This window comes from Rattus norvegicus, chromosome 15 (genome assembly GCF_036323735.1).
Source record: "Rattus norvegicus strain BN/NHsdMcwi chromosome 15, GRCr8, whole genome shotgun sequence".
Classification (NCBI taxonomy): Eukaryota; Metazoa; Chordata; class Mammalia; order Rodentia; family Muridae; genus Rattus; species Rattus norvegicus.
Genome location: NC_086033.1, coordinates 4747869 through 4767691, shown reverse-complemented (window position 1 = coordinate 4767691; position 19823 = coordinate 4747869). Strand labels below are relative to the sequence as shown.

Below are 19823 nucleotides of genomic sequence, written 5' to 3'. Positions count from 1 at the left end.
AAAGGTGAAGGAAAAAAATATTGGCCTCTGGGGAACAGTAACAACTGTAGAAATTGGACTATATGTCACATGCATGGACCCTGGGTTTATACATTTCAGGAAGAAGAATATCCCTCATCCACGGTCTTTAGACCTTTGGCTGTTAACAAAGATGTTCTATCCATTTCAAGGTCTGATACAACTCTCCCTCTCCTCAGCAACTGAGTTGTAATGAAGGAGTGAGAACTCTGAAGCTCTGGAAGGAGAGTGAGCGAATGGGTGTTCCTGGCTCAAAAGTGAGTCTCTGGAAAAGCCACTGCAGAAACTGGTCAGTCTGGGTGGAGGTAGTTAGCAAGTAAGCTATGGCATTTCCCAGTGACATCACCGGTAGTGTCTTCCCTGGAAATTCTCTTGTATCCAGGAGACACTAGAATGTTCTGTGATGTCAGCAGTGTTGTGGTGACACCAACTGCCTGAGCGATTTCCCTTCATTTCCTAATGGGTTCCCGAGGAGGCATGTTCTCCAGGATCCTCAGTCTCTTTCGGAGGGACAATCATATCCATTCAGGCACCAGACCAAGGCAGAGGGAGGCCAGCCTTCTATCATGTTGGAGAAGAAGACGAATGGAAAGGTCCTTGAGGAGGTCAAGTGAGTACTGGGCAGGGCAAGGGGAGCTCCCTGGAGGAGGTTGGTTTGTGTTGGTCCTTCCAGGAGTAGGACGTATGATTTAGAGCCTCAGTCTTCCTAATGGCTGACCCAGACACAATAATTTCTGATCATTAGTTTGACAGAAAACCAACAACTGTTATATGTCAAGGGGCTTTCCTTGGATGTCTTTAGTGTCCTGGGCAGTGTCAAAGAATACCAGGATGAGCCTTTATAAGAATAACAAAGTGTCTCTTCCAGGATCGGCTGTTGAAACACTTCATTCTCAGCAGTGTCCTGTAGATTACTTGGGTAATTGATGCCAAGAGGGATACTCTCCTGGTCATATATCAAGGTCTCAGTTACTTTGTCCTTGAACACACATGATTAGGGATTCAAGATGTTAAGCAGTTTGAACTCAAGGACTTACCTGCCTCACATCAGACATTAGCTGAGAAGGTCCTCCAATTCTTCTTGTTTAGGCCAGCTTTAGAATTTCAGTGACAGAGGAATGGCTTTAGGAGGTGTGGTCTATATCTATGATGGCATATGTCATCATATGGCTATGATGGTGGGAACAGGGAACTAGCTGAGTTCAGCTTAAAGATAGCTTTCTTGCTCTGTCAGGGATTCACTGTATCTGTAGAACTGTTCATCCTCAGACTTCTGTTTAGAGTAAGCATAGTTTTTCTTGACACTGTGTCCACATATATGCCTGTTTACTGGTGTTTATCTACCTACAGAGTTTGATCAGAAGGCATCGTCCCAACCCTCCACGACACCTGTTGAAGAGGAGAGAATGAAGCGTTTGGAGAACATCAAAATTGCTCTCCAGAAGATGCAGAAGGAGAGAGATGAACTCAGGAGAATCCTGGCCGATTACCCGAGAAAGAATTTAAATGACAGGTAGTCACAATGCAAGTTCTGTTAAATCCACATTTCCTCACATCACAGTAGGCTACAACTCCAGGGTGTCCTCATGGTCAAAATCACTTTCCTGATTGCATCAGAATGTGAAGTTCAGATGGGAATGGGATGGTGGCACAGGCTATTTTAATTCCTACAAACGTAAATCATAGCCTGTGGCCTGATTGAATCACAGTCTGGGAGTGAGGGTAGTAGTGTGTGAGCTCTCATTGTGTGGTTTAAGGAGACTGGACAGGTGTTGGCTTGTGGGAATTTCTAGGTGCTCTGATTATGACCAATCATTGTTGTAATTGACTTGGAGGTGCTTTGGGTTCAATAGTTCCTGTGAAGAGCTGGAGGGACCCAATCCCACTTGCTGCCTCACAGTGTGTGACTGGACTGACAACAGGGGATCATTGGTTTTCTCTGGTTTTATTCATTGTATTTGGAGATAATGCCACATCCTTATATTTAATTGGCATTCTAATTGTATTTGAGAGAGAGAGAGAGAGAGAGAGAGAGAGAGAGAGTGTGTTTTGTGTGAGTTTGTGTGTGTGTATGCATGTGTGAGTGTGTTTGTGTGTATCACTTAAGATCTGGGTATTCTATGTACTGATTTGGCCTGAGAATTATCCTGTGTCAATTTCCATGGCATGATAATGATGAGGGTGAGAGCCTCACTGTGAGCAGTAGAACATTTCACATCTGCTCAGGTGGACGCACATGGGAATCTCCTGGTGCGTGTTATAAATTCTTTTCCCTGTAAATACTGTTCATATTCCTTTGGGTTTTCATGTAGCAATAGATTCTATGATTGAGAATTGTTACCTAAGAACAGGAGAATAGTCTTCATGGGCTTAAGTTGGAGCCTGGATTGTGACACAGGGTCCTCGAATGTTCTTGGCAAGCTAGTCTATTCCTTCAAACCCCCTCAGGGAGCTCAAGCAAATCAGCTCCCTCCTTCTGTTTCCTGGCACTGCTGTCTCCGTGTTCACAATAATAAACTTAATAAATATCAAATGACCCAGTACCAAGAAGCAAGGGCGTGGCATGTCCTAGGCTGGGGTAGTTCAGGATTCAGTCTGAATTCATGTAATTCTTGAATCCTTCATTCATAATGTTATTTCATCCTTGGACCATGCCTTACCACAGGAACAACTTTGAGTCTGAGATGCTCACGATGCAGCACCAGGAAGTGATGACCGACATGAAGAAAATGAGTGAGCAGGTCAATAGAGCTTTGGTCAAATGTACACACCTCACACTGGAAAATGACTGGTACTGGTGAGTAACTTACAAGGTTGTGACAACAGCACAGGGCACAGCATGTGTCAGTCCATTCTTATCTTTGAAGTAAAATGAGGATCAGGCTTTTTAGTGTTTGAAGCAGACAAGGAAGCCTGTGTCTAAGGAAGGCTCTAGGACACACAGGACACAGAAAGATTGGCCTCCAAGCGACATTCTAATAAAATGGACAAATAAGCACACATGGGGATTAAGTCCTCTTCTGGGAAAAACTTGAATCAATGGTGTCAGGTTTTTGAGAAGTGCCCTGAGTCTTCTGGAATGTGGCTCTTTTCTCCATTTGACCTGTCTCTAGGTCATGCTCCATGGCTACTGTGGACTTGGACTATAATCTGGGGCTCTCTTCAGATCAGGACCCTAGAAGGAGTAATGGACTTGGAGACGTGGGAGGAAGTTGGAGACTGGCTGGGAGTCACCATTTTTTCTTTGTGTCTCAGCCGCAGCTTCTGCCCCCTCCTAACTGAGTTGTTTGAGCTGAAGAACAATGCCCAGAGAGCACGGCATGAGAACAGGGAGCTTCTATGGGAACAGATTGCACTGAAAGAGTCTATTAAGGAAACAACAAGGTTCTGTGGGGAAGCCAGTATGAAAATCCGTGTAACAAGCAGCCTCAGGTAGGATGAATGAAGCATCAAGGGCAGGTTTTCCTGATATCTAAGCATAAACCAAGTCAAACCAGTTTAACCTTCTCCACCTTATCCAGACACTCTCCTAGGTCTCATCCAGTTGTTCATCTCTTTGAACATTTACAAAACTTTCTGTGATGTTAGCTTCATGCAAGAAACTGGAGGATTGACAACCAAATCCTCCTGCTCAACTAGAAAATGCATTTCCTTAAGGGGGATCTGTTGATCACACACTGCACACTTACATGCCATTATGCTAGAGGGATGCCATGAGGTAGCCGTCTTTGTAGTGCACAGAACTGATTAGAGTTCAGTTCAATTGCCAAAAGAATGGCTCTCATTGTCAATTATGATGGGGCTTGTGGACTTTCTCTCCTTTTCCCCGTACATTGAAAATGGTCCCTCCTGCCTGTCCAAATCGTGGTTTCTAGTGACAGAGCTTGAGAAGCAGTTTGTCCGTCCTGTTTTATGTCAGTGTTTTAGTGTTCTTTCCTGTGGCTTATGTCCTGGAGCTGACTGGATGAACAGGGATGTAGGAAAGACTTCTCTCAGGGTGAGGGTTTGTGTGAGATATGTGAGGATTAGAGGGATTTTTTGTCCAGCTCTCTCAACCTAGTGTGCCCAAGAAGTGCATTCTCTACACAGGTTTACTCTATAAGGGAGGGATAGCAGTGTCTAAGCTCTCACTTGACACATTTCCTTTGCCTAATCTGTATTCAACAACTGTTCTTCCAGCCTGATGGCCTCCCCATTCTTTTCTGCTTCTCACTTATGATTTCTGTTCTCTCTCTCTCTCTCTCTCTCTCTCTCTCTCTCTCTCTCTCTCTCTCTCTCTCTCCCTTCCCCTCTCCATCTCTCTCTGACTCTGTGTGTGTGGGGGGGTGTTTTTTTGTGTGTTTGTGTCTGTGGGCACATACATGTGTGATCATGTTTATGGCTATGATGCATATTGTACTTTGGAAGTTGTTTGTTTTAATTGTTTGTGATATGGGTGTCTTATATATAGAAGTGTGTGTATATGTGTGTTTTTTCGCATGTGTGTGTGAACTCATCAAGTTTCTGAACGCAGACACATATACATGTATTTATATATATTGTATAAGTCTATATGTACATATTTAGAAACATGTAAAAGTATACACACACACACACACACACACACACACACACACACACACACAAACACTCTGAGAGAGAGAGAAGAAGAGAAAACCTAATCTTTCCAATTACATTTTAAACTGTTCTTAATGGGGTCTTGATCACTATTCAAACTATTTAAACTGGGAAAACTATTCATCAACATTGACATTACTTGGAGAAAAACTCAGGAATAGGGTACAGGGATGTGAGGAGAGGCTGCTGTGTGAAATCCATGTACCTGAGTGTGGAAACTGATGACTGAGGGCTCTTCTGCCTTCTTTGCTCTCGGTGTATAGTAACAATGGAAGGTCATGTGGCTTGTTGTGTCTTCTCAACATCCTGGTTATGTTAATCATTTCCTGCCACCACTTTCTTTCCAGATTGGCCTAAACTTGGTTGAATATACCTTGGCTTTGGAGTTTGGCCTGGAATTTGTTATTTGAAAGATTAATTTGCTTAGAGTTGAATCTGCAGCACAAGATGTCCAGGAGTTATGCTGAGGTGGAATCACATCTTTGCCTCAGACAGAAACTGAGGCTCAAAATAGTCCACAGCACTCACCCTGTGTTGGGTCTGTGGCACTCTTAACCATTGTTATTCAAAATCATTTGATCTGAGTGAAAATCATCTGTAAGGAGGGTTTAGAACAGTGAGACCCTCAGACATTGCTGGAGGTATCAAATGGGTAGCCCTGTGAGACACCATGTACAACTCTTGTGAAAGTTCAACCTTTTGACACAGGGTTCCAGAAGAAGAAGTAGGTGTGAGCAGAGAAACTGTGGCACATTAGTGTTGTAGGGGTTCACCTCAGAGCAGCCATGAAGTAAAATTATGCAGATGTCCACCAGTCAGAAAGTGAAAAGGTACAATGTTGTCCACCCTTCCATGGACTGTGGCTGAGTTTGATTATACCTGCCAGCATTTGGCTTTGAATTAGCCTTCTCTTACTCGAATTATATCTGATAGCATCCCAGTACAAGTTTTACCTTGGATTGTGGTTATGGAGATTTCCTAGCTGTTTGTGCTGGTAGTTTGGCTCCCCTGTCAGGTACTGTATGGTAAAGGGACCTCATATTGAAAAATGCAGCTCACTTTGCATGCACTGGGAAACAGTGAGCAGAGGACTGAAGAGGCTCACCTGCCCCCACCCAGTGCTCTGTTGCCTGAAATCAGCCTCCTGTGCACAGCCTTGTGACCTTGCTAAGGAGGCTTGGCTAACAGGCCTAGATGTCACATTTCTAATTTCTGATTTTCATGGGAATACACTTTATTGGCTGAGCTGTCTTTAGGCTATGCTCACTGTGTACTTACCCCATTCCAGGTTTTTTTTTCTTATGCCACAATAGTAGACTGGGTGATCTCTTCTATTACCATTAACTGGGAAACTAACCACATTCTGCAAAATACTCTGCTTGTATGTGTGAACAAATATAATTGGGTGAGTTCAAAAGTGTGTATGTCTGGGTATCTGTCTGTCTGTGTCTGTATACATGCATGCCTCCATGGGCAATATAATCTTCTAATGACCAGGATGAGGAGAGCATGGAGGAAAGTCTGCAGGAGCCCCTGAATCAGCAAAAACTGGTCACTGAGCAAAAGGCCTTGTCTGAGAAGATGCAGCATCATTTCGGTGTCACTGAGATGGTTTGAAAGCACAGGATGAGAGGACCCAAGTAGATTCCCTGTACTTATAAACTGTCTTATTGGGTGTGTGACTTTCTCCATAGTTCTCAGCATCTGTCAGCTAGGAGCAGATCAGAATATTATTCTTGTCCATTTTAAAAGACATTCCGTCCATGAAGTGTATGTGATCCATAGAGATTCTGGCTATTGTGTACTGATCCCTCCAGTCTGAGCTCTCTAGTATTATCTGAGCCCAGTGCCTTTAAGTCTCCCCACAAATAGTTTTACGATACCCATAAACAAAGGAGTGGTATAGTTTATTGTCTGCATGAATATGTGCTTTAGAGTTCAATGCCTACCCTCGGCAAGATTTCCATGCCGCATATTCTTGCCAAATATAATATCACTTCAGTGTGCATGTACTTCTTGCGATATTGTTTCTCTGGGTCTTTGCTGATATTGAGGTTGTCAAGTGGACCCCAGGCATATTCCTGCACTGGAGGAATAATAATAGTCTTCATTTCAGAGATGGCCGGGTTTCCAAGGCCTTCCTATTGTTTTCTAGGTTGTTCATATCTCTCCTCAACTGACATTTAGCCATTGCTACATGATATTAAAATATAATGTATATGTATGATTGGATTTATCTGCTCTCCACTGTTCAATTTTTAGCAGTTTTAAAAGCTGAGAAAATATGCAGGCCTGTGGGATCTCTTCCCCTTCTCTCTTGGGCATGAGAGAATGACCTCAGATGAAAGATCATCCTGGATTATCCTGCTGAATTGTGCTGCTGTGTATGGGATAAGTGACATGGCAGGTCCTCACCAGGTCTTTTCCACCCCTAGGTCTGAACACTGCAGCAGAAGGTTTCCCAGGGCACAGAGCAGGACTACAGCTCTCAGAGACAGGACTGTCCACCAGGAGCACAGAGGGTGCAAAGATTGACACCACCTCCCCCATCTCAGTCCTTGTAACCATAGCAATCTTGGGCTGCATTTGAAAGACCTTGAGATGTGGCCTGGAACACGCCTCACATTTAACCTTTTGACGACTTGTCCATCAACAACCAACCACTCGGAATGAGGCGTCTACATTCATCTTGAGGAGATTTTTACCATCTTACCTGCCGTTCTGCTGTGTTTGCAAGGCCAGCAACAGGCTGGAGTTATATGTTGAAAACTGTGTAGCAATTGAATGCTGACTAATTTACTTGTTATATTTGATATTTAGTTTGAAGTTTGGTTTTATGCATTTGGTTTTATTTGTTTAAGTTTGAAGTTTTGTTATTTATTTGTTAACTTTAGTTTTTTAATTAATATGCTATATTCCTAATGCTATATACATTGAACTCATTGACTCCCCACTTTAAAATGTTCTTGAATAAATTAATGCTTGCCTATAAATAAAAATGTGACCTTTAACCCTTCACTCACAAGACCGTCCTGAGTCGTCTGTGGTTCTTCCTCCTGTAGCAGCACAAGTGTAAGGCAACAGTGGTGTTCTGCAAGTCTCATGCAGCTTAGGCTTCATCATCAGTTCACAGCCAGCCAGAGCTGCACAGGAACCTGTGCTCTTGATGTAGACAGTTTGTCATGCTCTGTGGAACCCACTTTCATGATGAAAAATATCCTTGCTTTATCCTTGTGCTCACAAATTTAGCTTCCTTTATAATGACAAACAAAGGAGAAACAGAGAAGTATTTCTCTAATACCTTAGAGGAAATAAAACCATTCAGTATGGGAATATAAAAAGCGATCAGGACACATGGAGCTGTATGCCTCTGCATTCCTTTTAATACAGCATCGGTTATGACTGCAGATTTATTGAATTCCAGCAATTTTGGAGGAACGATACTTTTAAAATTTTTATTAGATACAGTTCTTTATTACATTTTAAACATTATTCCCCTCCCTTGTTTCCTTCCTTAAGCCCCCATTCCCTTCCCTCTCCCTACCCCATATGTGTATCCCCTATACATCCCCCTTATTGTTCACCACTATTCCCCTGCACTGCTCCTGGAACATTTTCTTTATTGTTTTGTTGGTTTGTTTGTTGTTATTCTTTTTCTCCCATTTTTATTAAATTGGGCATTTCTTATTTACATTTCAAATGTTATTCCTTTTCCCAGTTTCCTGTCCATCAGCCCCTTAGCCCCTCCCCTTCCCGATCTAAATGGGTGTACCCTCCCCGTCCAACCCCCATTACTGCCCTCTCCAACATTCCCTACACTGGAGGTTCAACCTTGGTAGTACCAAAGGCTTCCCCTTCCACTGTTGCCCCAACAATGCTATTTACTGTTACCTACGCAGGGTCAGTCCATGTGTAGTCTTTGGGTAGTGGTTTGGTCCCTGGAAGCTCTGGTTGGTTCTTATGGGGTTGCAAGCCCCTTCAGCTCCTTCAGTCCTTTCCCTAATTCCTCCAATGGGTGTCCCGTTCTCAGTTCAGTGGTTTCCTTCTGGCATTTGACTCTGTATTTGACATGTTCTGGCTGTGTCTTTCAGGAGAGATCTATATCCGGTTCATGTCAGCATGTACTTCTTAGCTTCATCCATCTTATCAAGTTTTGGTGGAGATAGAGATATAGATATAGATATAGATATAGATATAGATATAGATATAGGTATAGATATAGATATAGATATAGATATAGATATAGATATAGATATAGATATAGATATAGATAGATATAGATAGATATAGATAGATATAGATATAGTAGATATATACATAGATAGATATGGACCACATGTGGGGCAGGCTCTGAATGGCGTTCCTTCATTCTCTGCTCTAAAATTTGCCTCCCTATCCCCTCCTATGGATATTTTGTTCCCCCTTTAAAGAAGGAGTGAAGCATCCACATTTTGCTCATCCTTCCTGATTTTCATGTGGTTTGTGCCTTAGATCTTGTGTATTTCGAGTATAACCAAGAGGCGAGGATGCAAAAGAATCAAATGAATAGCTTGACGCCAGAGGTTGGTGGTGAACACCAGAGGGAAAGATCATTCTTCCAGAGACAATTGGCAGGTTTCTGGTAATTCAGCTTTACCAGACTACTTGTTTGGGTCCACAGAACTCTCTCAGTTGCCATCAGCAAGGTATGTTATACCCACATACACTGGACAGTGTAGAAGGAGATGTCAAAGCCAGATGTCACATTTACACCTGTAAATAAAAAACAGAGATCATTTACCCAGAGAGGATTGCATACAGGTAGCCAATGCTCTGATAAATTATAGGAACCTGAATTAACTGACACATGGCCTCCTAGAGTAAGATAAAAGTACCTGCTTGTTTTATTGATACCTTTTCTGGGTGAGTAGAAACTCACTACACCAGACTGAAACTGATCATAGAGCAACTAGAAAGCTCTGCTAGGAACTTTCCCGCTAATTTTGCCACTCACTAGGAATGCTGCCATATAATAGCCCAGCTCTCACGGCCAAAGCCTGTAAAGAACAGTCAAAGATTTATGCATAGTTTGGAGTCTTTGTTGTGCAGAATTCTGGGCAGGTGGAAATAATGAACAAGATGTTAAAGGAAACACTATGGAAACTTTCATTAGAGTCCAGGAAGGGTGGAAAGGCTCTTTTCTTATTTTGGGCCTGCTGTATTCCATACAAGGAGGGATTGAACCATAGAATATTATGTTTAGAATACACCCCCCATTGCTTCTAAGTCTTAGAGATCAGCACTTGGCAGAATTCTTCAACTATTTTATTCTTGAAATCCTGTCCGTCCAGTTCTCTGTAAAGTCTATTACTTTGACTATCAGAGAGACCCAGTAAACCTCTAAATCTATCAACAATATCCCCTAATTTGGACCTGGTGGTAGTGAAACTGCATGAGCCAAGTGGGCATCGAAAAGGACAATGAAAGCAATTTGCAAAGGACCTACGTGGCGATGTTTTACACTCTTACAGTTATGAGTTTAGGTGGAATTTTAACATGGATTCCTCACAACTAGGTCAAGAACGTAGAAGCCACAGATGACAATGCCAAATAGACTCCCTCCAGAACTTCTGGACCTATTAAAGTTGAGCTTTCACCTGACCTCAAGCCCTTCCACTCCCTGTCCAACCTCCTGGATCTTACATTTGGCATGAATACAGGATCATGGTCCAAACTCTAACACCCTCAGGCCTGTCCCTGGGAACTCAGGAAGGTGGACACTAGAGAAGTGACGTCTAATGGAACTGCAGAGGACCAATCTCCGTCCACGTTGTCCTTTGCTCACTGATATCTGGTTATTTTTTTGAGAAAGGATTTGGAAGTTTATCATCTGAAGTAGGTGCACAACATTTAAAGTTGTATATTCACTGTGTAACTGGGTTCACTATGTTACCAAGATCATTGCAACAAAGGAATTGCGAAACAGAGACTTCGTGAGTACACGTCCACGAATATATGTAAAGAAAGCCGGCTTTGAAGGAATGCACAATAAGAAAATGAAATCCAATATCCAATAAATTAAAGGTCTGGAGGGAAATACTGACTTTTGGGAAACCAGGAAAACCTAGGAAATTGGAATGTATGTCACAGGACTGGATCTGGGAATAAAATTATTATGCAGAAGAATCTTCCACCCTGTGTCCCTTGATCTTTCTCCCCACGCAAGCCCCTGACGCAATCTGCCCTTTCAGAGCAGGTAACTACTAATGGAGCAAAGAGAAATCTCTAGCTTTAGAGGGAGGAGATATGGAAAGGGTTCCAGTGTGTCACTGGAGAGCCTCCTGGAGATGGCACCTCAGAATCTGGTCACCATAAGGAAAGCTGGTTAGCAGGAGGCCCTGGCAGTTCCCGGTGACGTCATCCAAATGCTCTCCTGTAACGTGGCCTTCTTGACAGAGTAGCGTAAACTGCAATAAAAGGATACACTTGAAAGTAAAACTTGGAGGAAAGGCCCTGGCATATCTACATTGTCACTGTGAACTGTGACATTGCTCTCTTGGCTTCTGTGCCCAGACATGAGGGCTCTGAAGCTGTGCTGCATCCTGTGAACTGTGAATGAGCTTGTGTCACACGAAGCATGTGAATGGAGTGAGAAGACAGTAGGAGGACCTTGTGACACTGCCCTCCCAATGGAGACATGGAAGTGTTGGCAATCACAGTGGGTGAGTCTCAAGCTGCACTTTGAGACCCAGCCAGGCTACGTTTCACCTGTCAGCTCACTTCCTGCACATCCACCACAGGCCAAGGGCAGGCTCAGATGAAGCTCTGTTGAAGACAGGTGCTGTCCCTTGTGAGCTGCATCTCAGGGTATGCGGAAGACCATTCAGCCTCCCGTGATGTGGGAGATCAGAGTAGTAAGAGGCAGGCAGAGGGGACAGTTCTGTGTTTGTTTTCTTGGCTACCATAACTACATCTTCCAGGCTAAGGATTTGCTCATGGGAGTCTGCTGTGTCACATGTGTAAAGGCCAAGCTGTCTGAAGTCTCAATAACACAACTGGCTCCAGGCTGCTTTCTCAGTTACTGGGATTTACACGCAGTCCTTCGTACCTTGTCTTCTAGATCCACAAATTCTTTTCTGGCTTCATATGTACAAGGCATATTTTCTCAGTCTCTCTTTCTAGAGACCAGTAGGAACACACATATTGGATAGCCATGCTTATTGTCTAAACTGCCAGGCGTCCAGGTAGGGCATTAGTGGGTACAACATCATATCTCAGCATCTCTTACTGTAAGGGTTGAGCAGAACTCCCCCATCTCATCCTGGGTGACGATGTACATTAGACCCATCAGATTAAATAAAGAATTGAAAGACTTTCCTGGGGGTGAAGTGGTAAGGAAATCATGTTGCTGTACCATAAATGCACTGCTATGAGCAAGCTTCAGACAGCATGGGGGGATGCAGCCTGCAGCAGAGACCACAGGCCTTTGGTGGAGAATGATTCAGTTCAAAACTGGGAAGGGAGAAGGATGGTTGATATTGTTCCAGAAGATCTCACTGCCTCTAAAAAGAGTTTCTTCCAGATCAGTGAGTGATTCTTGTAAAGCAGCTCCTGGACTGGACTACTGAGACCAACCAAGAGCCCTCCAGACTAGTGCTTTCCAACCAAGAGACAAAAGTATCTACTCTGCGAATGATACATAGATACATACACAGAATACCTGATGGATACAGAGTTTCTTCAGTTCCATGAATGAGGGATTCAGCAGGTGAGATGGCTCAGCAGATAAAGGTAATTGTTGCCAACTTCCTACACCTGAGCTCCTTCCCTAGGACCTACATGATTGAAGGAAAGAACAAACCCCTCACAACTTGTCCTCAGATTTTTATGTAGTTGGGTTTTTCCAGATCTTAGTCCACAGAAGTAAAGACATCTGGTTTTCCAATCCTATTTGACACGGGACCAGTACCTTCAACCGAATGTTCCTTCCTGGAAAGCTGCAGCCTGTCAGCGTGGCTCAGTGGTTTGTGAACTGCAAGTTCCCATCTGGGAAGGTGGTCGTGTTCATCCAGCCCACCTGCCCCTATTGCAGAAAGACCCAAGAAATCCTCAGTCAACTGCCTTCCAAACATGGTCTTCTGGAATCTGTGAACATCACAGCCACTAACAACACCAATGAGATTCAAGATTATTTACAACAGCTCACTGGATGGAGAACAGTTCTTCAGGTCTTCATAGGTAAAGAAAGACTGCATAGGCAGACGCAGCGATCTGATCTCCATGCAACAGAATGGGGAGCTGATGACCCGGCTGAAGCAGATTTGAGCTCTGAAGTTAGGAAAAGGGGTGCAGGCAGAGGCCATGCCGAGAGCCATCATCCAGCCATTCCGACGGCCAGTACCCCTGAGAGATGATGTGCATCACAGAGGATGTCACTACTTTTTGGTGATGGGGATTTTCAACAAATTGGCTTTTATTTCTTCTTTTCCTCAGTGCTAAAACTTGTTGCTGTTTGCCTCTAACCATGGGGCTGAGAAGCTTAACAGACAACACTGGCTTGATTTTCCATTCATCATGTGCTGACACGTCTCTGCCTCTAAGCCCATGTTTCCCATCCAGTTGATCTAAATCCCCATTGAATCTGTTTCTGGTTTCCTGCCATGCTGGTCAGCTGAAGTCATTTTGCAGAAGTCCACTTCCTGAATGGTTATTAAATCAATGGATATTGTGAATTTGTTCATGAGCCACACTCAGGCCTTTCCCTCCCTCCTGCATGCACCGTCCCACTTCTCCATTCACAGCTCTCAGCCAGTGTTCTCAACCTTGCCCTCCCACAACCCACAGAAGTCCACACTCGTATGAGGACGCTGTTTGAAAAATCAGATGAAGAGCTTTAGCATACTTGGTCCTCACTGTAGCCATAATAACATAGACGACAGAGCTGATGGTTCATTGATCTCTATTCGTAAAGGAGATTAAGAAAATCCCAAGAAGTTTTATGTTGATCCTAGTCAGAGTACCAGCAAAGTCAAATATGAAATGCAAAATTGCAGAGCTCTCCTTCCAAGAATATCTGTATCAAAACTTGTTTGCAAAACACTGTCCTAAATAATTTCCTCCATTCACACTTTGACATTTTGTTTTGATGTCTTGCTATGACATTTAAGTATCATGGAACTGTAGGTCTCTTCTCTGGTCTCCAGTGAGAAGGACACATTCCTAATAATGATGGATCTGTAGATGACTAAAAAAGAAAAAAGAAGATCAGGATTAAAGTTCTGGGTTTAAGGTGTGACTTCCTACATCAAATATCCAGATTAGAAGTAAATTTGAATTTACAATAAACAGAAATCCCTCACAGATTTCCCCTCTACTTTTGTGGTTTGGTAATCTCAGATGAAGACAATTTAACAACCAAGAATAACCTTTAGAGTCATATTCTCTTCCTCACTAATATTCTTGAACAAATGGCACACTAAAAGATCAAAAGGAAGGGATGGTTATAGTGAAAAGCTACATCTGGGTCAGCTCTAACTCTCTTAGTCAAGGTGACTTTGGATTCGCTCCTTAATGCCCATGGATTGCTCACATAGGACTCTGTAGAGTGTTGTTTCTACTGCCTCACTTTAAGCTCTAGGCAGACCAAGCTATCAACCCTGCCCAGGTCTCTTTGGATTGCACATAAAAGACACATACATTAAGATACTTTCGATGAGATGGCTCAGTGGCCAGGTTCTTCTAAGTCTCCTCCAAATAGGATGCCCTCCTTTTTACTCCCAGCTCAGCACCTCTAAATCTGCCCTCAGCTCAGTTGTTCAGTGTCCTTTAGTCATAGCTCAGCACCCAAATCTGCTCTCAGCTTATTGTGTTTCTAACCTCCTGCCTGCTACACCAAGCCCATCTGGGAGGCCACCAATTGCCACTCAGCCCTAGATCTCAAATGGCTGGTAGTTCTTACTCCCTCTGAAGTATTAAATCCCTTCTCCTCCCTTGTGTCTCCTTGCCTGCCTGGAGGAAAACTAGAAGACCTGACTATGCCACCCAGCTGGTTGGCCAACAGCATCATTATTGAACTATCAGGGATCAGTGTTCACAGGAAGATTCCTGATCTAAGCATCAAAACCACACCCTACAGAACTCAACGCCTGTCTCTGGTTTGGGATAGGAGATAGAGTAGTTAGAATTGGATAATTGAAATTCAAATAATTATGATAGATATGTTACTAATTATGACTGGATAAAAGCCTCCAAGAGAGTGAAAATGAGTAACATGTAAGGCAAAAGGAAAAAGCCCTAATGCAGCAAACACAGTGGACCTGCCAGAAAGACTGGGGTCTTTCTGTGCATCTGAATTTGTACTTGACCTTTTTCCAACCACTTCTTGACCACTCCTTGCACCCTAAGAAGAATAGAACAAAAAGGAAAACAAAACAAAATAAAACAAAATAAAATAGAAAACAACCAAAACGAAACAAACTGCAAAAGCAAAAGCAAAAAAAAAAAAAAAACCCTTGCTAAAACAGGAGGACTGAGGGAAGATTGCTTGAGGTCTTCATTGTTAACTACAACTACAAGCTACCAATGGCTTTCAATGCAAAAAGTATTTATTATTTTACTTGAAGCTTCTGTCTGGGTCAAAGAAACAGGGTTTGGAGGCAGCACCACCAGGAAACTGGAACAAATAATACTATAGAGCTCACCACTGATTATTACCGTGGTGACTGAGGGCACAGCAGAGAATACTGGTGTTAGACAATGGGTCTTGTGGTGTTCTAGATGCTTGCGATATCTATGACTCTGAAGTTAGTTAGAGCCGTCCCCAAGTCAAGGCTAAATGGATTCCTCCATGTCTTTGGAGCACAAGATCTGTCATCCAATTGAGTGACTATGGTTTGTACCTGGGACCTGGCCTCTGTAGTAAGGCTAAGGCTTCTGATGGAAAATCCTCCACCAAAACTCTGGATGGTCCATGGTGGTGCCAGCCAACAACCATGCCCTGCATCCACCCTGCAGCCTCCAGAAGAGGTTTCAAGAAGTCAAAGTTACCAACATTTTATTTGTGGCTTCAGCTTGTTGTCACTTTTTATTTTAAATAAAGTGCAATTTCTGTCATAATTCCTTCTAATTTCTTCCTCACATGAAACTTCACTTTTGACCTCAAATTCTATTCATGAAGTGTTACTTTTATCTGGAGCAGGCTAAGGTTTGTATTTTCCTTTTATACCTTGCTGTGATGGCTAATTGTAGTTGTCTAAATGATGCATTCTGGAGCAATTGACGCCATCAGAATGGCTGGCAGACTGTGTCTTTGGCATTTTCTTGATGGCAGTTGATGTATGGGGACTTAGCCCACTGTGGGTGGTACCAGCCCTAGTAAGGGGAGGAGAGGTCATAGAGAAAGGTAGCTGAGCAGATGAGTAAGCAGAGTTCCTCTCTGTTGTCAAGCTGCTGCCTTTTGTTCTTTTCTTGTATTCCACTGATGATGAACTGTAACTTATGGGGTGAATAAAACCTTCACTTTCCCACATTGGCATTTTTATGTTTCCTATAACAATAGGAAACTAACTTGAACAATCGGAATTTTTTTGAGATCTGCTCTGATAGTCCCTCCTCCTGCAGGTATGGAACCTCAGTTTTTAAATCAATAAACACAGTTCCTGGACACTCTAAACTGTTGAAATATTCGCTCTGCCAACCACATGACACTGCTTAGGTAACTATTAAATTTTTTTCACATGACATTTTTTCCTCCATGTTTTGTTCTCTTTAAAGCTATCTCTCTAAATATGTTAGCTCTTTGTACTTTAAAAGTTGTCCTTTGTCCCATAGTAGAATATTTATAGTCAAATTCATGAGTTTTATAAAGGGGGTGATTTATTGCAGTAAAATTTCTAATCACTATATATTGTATTAATTTTATTAATTCACCAAAAACTGACCTTATTATATTATCTACTTATCCATAAAAATATAAAAGCTTTGATTTATTCAAGTCTTTAATGTCTTTCAGAACATCAGCTGGAAAGTTCTTATATGTATTCAGGATGGATTGTGGGTACTTCATATGTCTTCTTACTAATAGTATGCTTTATAAGTGTGCTTATCAAGGGTGTTTTGTTATATATTTTAAGACTATTTGGAGTAGAATATTTCCCTGATTTCTTTCCCATGGTTTGTTTTGGGTATACAGGAAAGGTAATGAGTTTTGTGGGTTAATTTTGCATTCTACTACTTTTATGAATGTATTTTCAGCTTTAAGAAACTTAAGTTTTTAGAGACAGGTTGTCTCTATTTAGGATCACCTCTAACTAATTCATATTTGTCTTTGCATTTCAAGTATTTTACTCCACATTATTTAATTTTATATTTTCAGATTAGTATAAGGGAAATTTTTCCCAGATTTTCTCATGGTATGATTTGGATTGGCATAAAGGAAGGCTAAGAAATTTTGTGTGTTCACATTGTATTGTGCTTTTATGAATGTATTTATCAGTCTTAAGAGACGGTGATACATTTTTAGAGTTTTTAAAATAGTATCACGCCATCTGCAAATGAGAAGATTTTGACTTCTTCATTTTTCATTTGGGTTACCCAAGTTCACCACCCACCACTGATGCTTATTGTTATTTATCCCACTTTTCCTCTGGGTTTCTCTCTTGTCTCTTTTCATTGTTACTACTCCCCCACCCTCCTTGTCCATCCTTCCCTGCCTCTACCTAGGTCCCTCCATCCCTCTGCCTCCCATGATTATGTTGTTCCCCCTTCTAAGTGGGTTTCAAGCATCCACAATTTGGCCTTCTAACATGTTACCCTTCATGTGATCAATGATTTGTATAGTGGGTCTTCTGAACTTTTGGGCTAACATCCATTTGTCACTAAATACATCCCATGTTATGTCCTTTTCAATCTCTGTTATTTCACTGTTTTCCAGTTCCATCCCTTTGCCTACAAAGTTCTTGGTGTATTCATCTTTGATACCCGAGTACTGTTCCTCTGTTTAAATAGAGCGCACATTCTACATTCATTCCTCAGTTGAGTTGAGGTCTATCGTGGTTGTTTCCAGCATTTGACTAATATAAGTAACGCTGCTATGAACATATTCATCCACACGTCCTTGTCATATGTGGATCATGTTTGAGTATATGCCTGAAGTGAGTGGTAAAGCTGGGTCTTCAGGTAAAGCTATTTGCAATGTTCCCTGATCCTCCACATTGATATCCAGAGTGGCTATACAGCTAGTAATCGCACCAGCAATGGAGGAGTGTTCCACTTTCTCTACATCCCAGCCCAATCTGCTACTGCCTCAGTTTTTTATCTTAGCCATTCTGATTGGTGTAATGAAGAATCTCAGGTTCGTTTTGATTTGCCTTTTTCTGATAAGTAAGGATGTCCAACATTTCTTGTTGTGTTTCTCAGGCATTGAGATACCGCAGTTGAACATTCTTGGTTTAGCTCTCTGTCCCAGTGTAAAAGTTGGGTTATTTGGTTGTCTGGGAGTTTATCTTTTTGAGTACTTTGTATATTTGGAATTTTGGCACTCTCTCAGATATAGGGTTGGTAAAACTCTTCTCCGAATCTGTAGCTTGCTGTTTTACCTATTGGCAGTGTCCTTTGCTTTAAAGAAAGTTTTCAGATTGTTGAGATTTCATACATTTACTGTTGATCTTAGAGCCTGACCCTTTGGTATTCTGTTCTGACAACTTTCTCCTGTGCAAATGTGTTCTAGGCACTTTGCGACACTTTCCCTTCTATTAGCTTCTGCATGTTTGGTTTTATGTGGATTTCCTTGATTCACTTGGACTTGAACTTTGTAGAAAGAGATAGAAATGGATCAATTGGCACTCAACCACATGCAGACCACCAGTTAGGGTAGCGTTGTTTCTTAAAAGGCTTTCTGTTATGTTCAAAATCCTCAGTCATCAGGGAAATGCAAATCAAAACAACTCTGAGATTCCACCTCACACCAGTCAGAATGGCTATGATCAAAAACTCAGGTGTTAGCAGATGCTGGCGAGAATGCGGAGAAAGAGGAACACTCCTCCACTGTTGATTGGATTGCAAACTGGACAACCTCTCTGGAAATCAGTCTGGAGTTTCCTCAAAAATTGAACATTGCACTGCCTGAGGACCCAGCTATACCTCTCCTGGGCATATACCCAAAAGATGCTCCAACATACAACAAAGACACATGCTCCACTATGTTCATAGCAGCTGTATTCATAAGAGCCAGAAGCTGGGAAAACACAGATGCCCTTCAACAGAGGAATGGATACAGAATATGTGGTACATTTACACAGTGGAGTAGTACTCAGCTATTAAGAACAAAGACTTAATAGAAATCTTACGGCCATGGAACGAACTAGAAAATATCATCCTGAGTGAGGTAACCCAATCACAAGAAAGCACACATCATATGCACTCACTGATAAGTGGACATTAGCCCAAAATCTCAGATTACCCAAGATGCAATCCACAGACCACATGAAGCTCAAGAAGGATGACCAAAGTGTGGAAGCTTCAGTCCCTCTCAGAAGGGGGAACAAAAATACTCACAGGAGGAAGTGTGGAGATGAAGTTTGGAGCAGAGACTGAGGAAAGGCTACCCAGGGACTGCCCTAACTGGGGATCCAGTCTATATACATCCACCAACCCAGACAATATTGGTGATGCCAAGAAGTGCGAGCTGACAGCAGCCTGATATAGCTGTCTTCTGAAAGGCACTGCCAGAGCATGACAAATACAGAGGCGGATGTTTGGAGTCAACCATTGAACTGAGAACAATGGAGGAGGCAGAGAAAGGATTGAAGGAGCTGAACGGGTTTGCAACCCCATAACAACAATAATACCAACCAACTACAGCTCCAGGAGACAAAACCATCATTCAAATGGTACACATGGACAGACCCAGGGCTCCAGCAGCATGTGTAGAAAAAGATTGGCTTGTTGGGCGTCAATGAGAGAAGAAGCCCTTGGTCCTGCGAAGGCTCTATGCCCCAGTGTAGGAGAATGTCAGGGAAGGGTGGCAGGAAGGGTTGGGTGGGGGGGAGAACACCCTCAGAGAAAAGGGTGAGGGGGATGGGGTAGGGGGATATGGGTGTGAAACAGAGAAAGGCTATAACATTTGAATGTAACTAAAAACAAATAAAGAATGAAAAAAATTAAAAGGCATAACAAATGCAAAAGATTGGGGTGCCATTCCATAGTCGTGA

The 19823-nt window shown here is 42.4% G+C and overlaps 1 protein-coding gene and 1 pseudogene across 1 annotated transcript; both read left to right on the top strand.

Moving 5' to 3' along the window:
* Positions 1-416: 416 nt before the first annotated feature.
* LOC134481917 (uncharacterized) lies at positions 417-7660 on the top strand. Its single transcript, XM_063274734.1, has 5 exons — positions 417-628; positions 1369-1531; positions 2684-2815; positions 3274-3450; positions 7071-7660. The coding sequence occupies exons 1-5, from the start codon at positions 478-480 to the stop codon at positions 7168-7170; spliced, it is 723 nt and encodes a 240-aa protein (XP_063130804.1). The 5' UTR covers positions 417-477; the 3' UTR covers positions 7171-7660.
* Positions 7661-12567: 4907 nt separating this feature from the next.
* Positions 12568-18051, top strand: LOC134482239 (glutaredoxin-1-like; annotated as a pseudogene).
* The last annotated feature ends 1772 nt before the right edge of the window (positions 18052-19823 follow it).

Coding starts and splice junctions, on each gene's coding strand:
- LOC134481917 (XM_063274734.1), top strand. CDS start 478: ATGGGTTCCCGAGGAGGCATGTTCTCCAGGATCCTCAGTCTCTTTCGG. Junction 1,532..2,683: donor AGAAAGAATTTAAATGACAG/GTAGTCACAATG, acceptor GCCTTACCACAG/GAACAACTTTGAGTCTGAGA. Junction 3,451..7,070: donor CGTGTAACAAGCAGCCTCAG/GTAGGATGAATG, acceptor TTCCACCCCTAG/GTCTGAACACTGCAGCAGAA.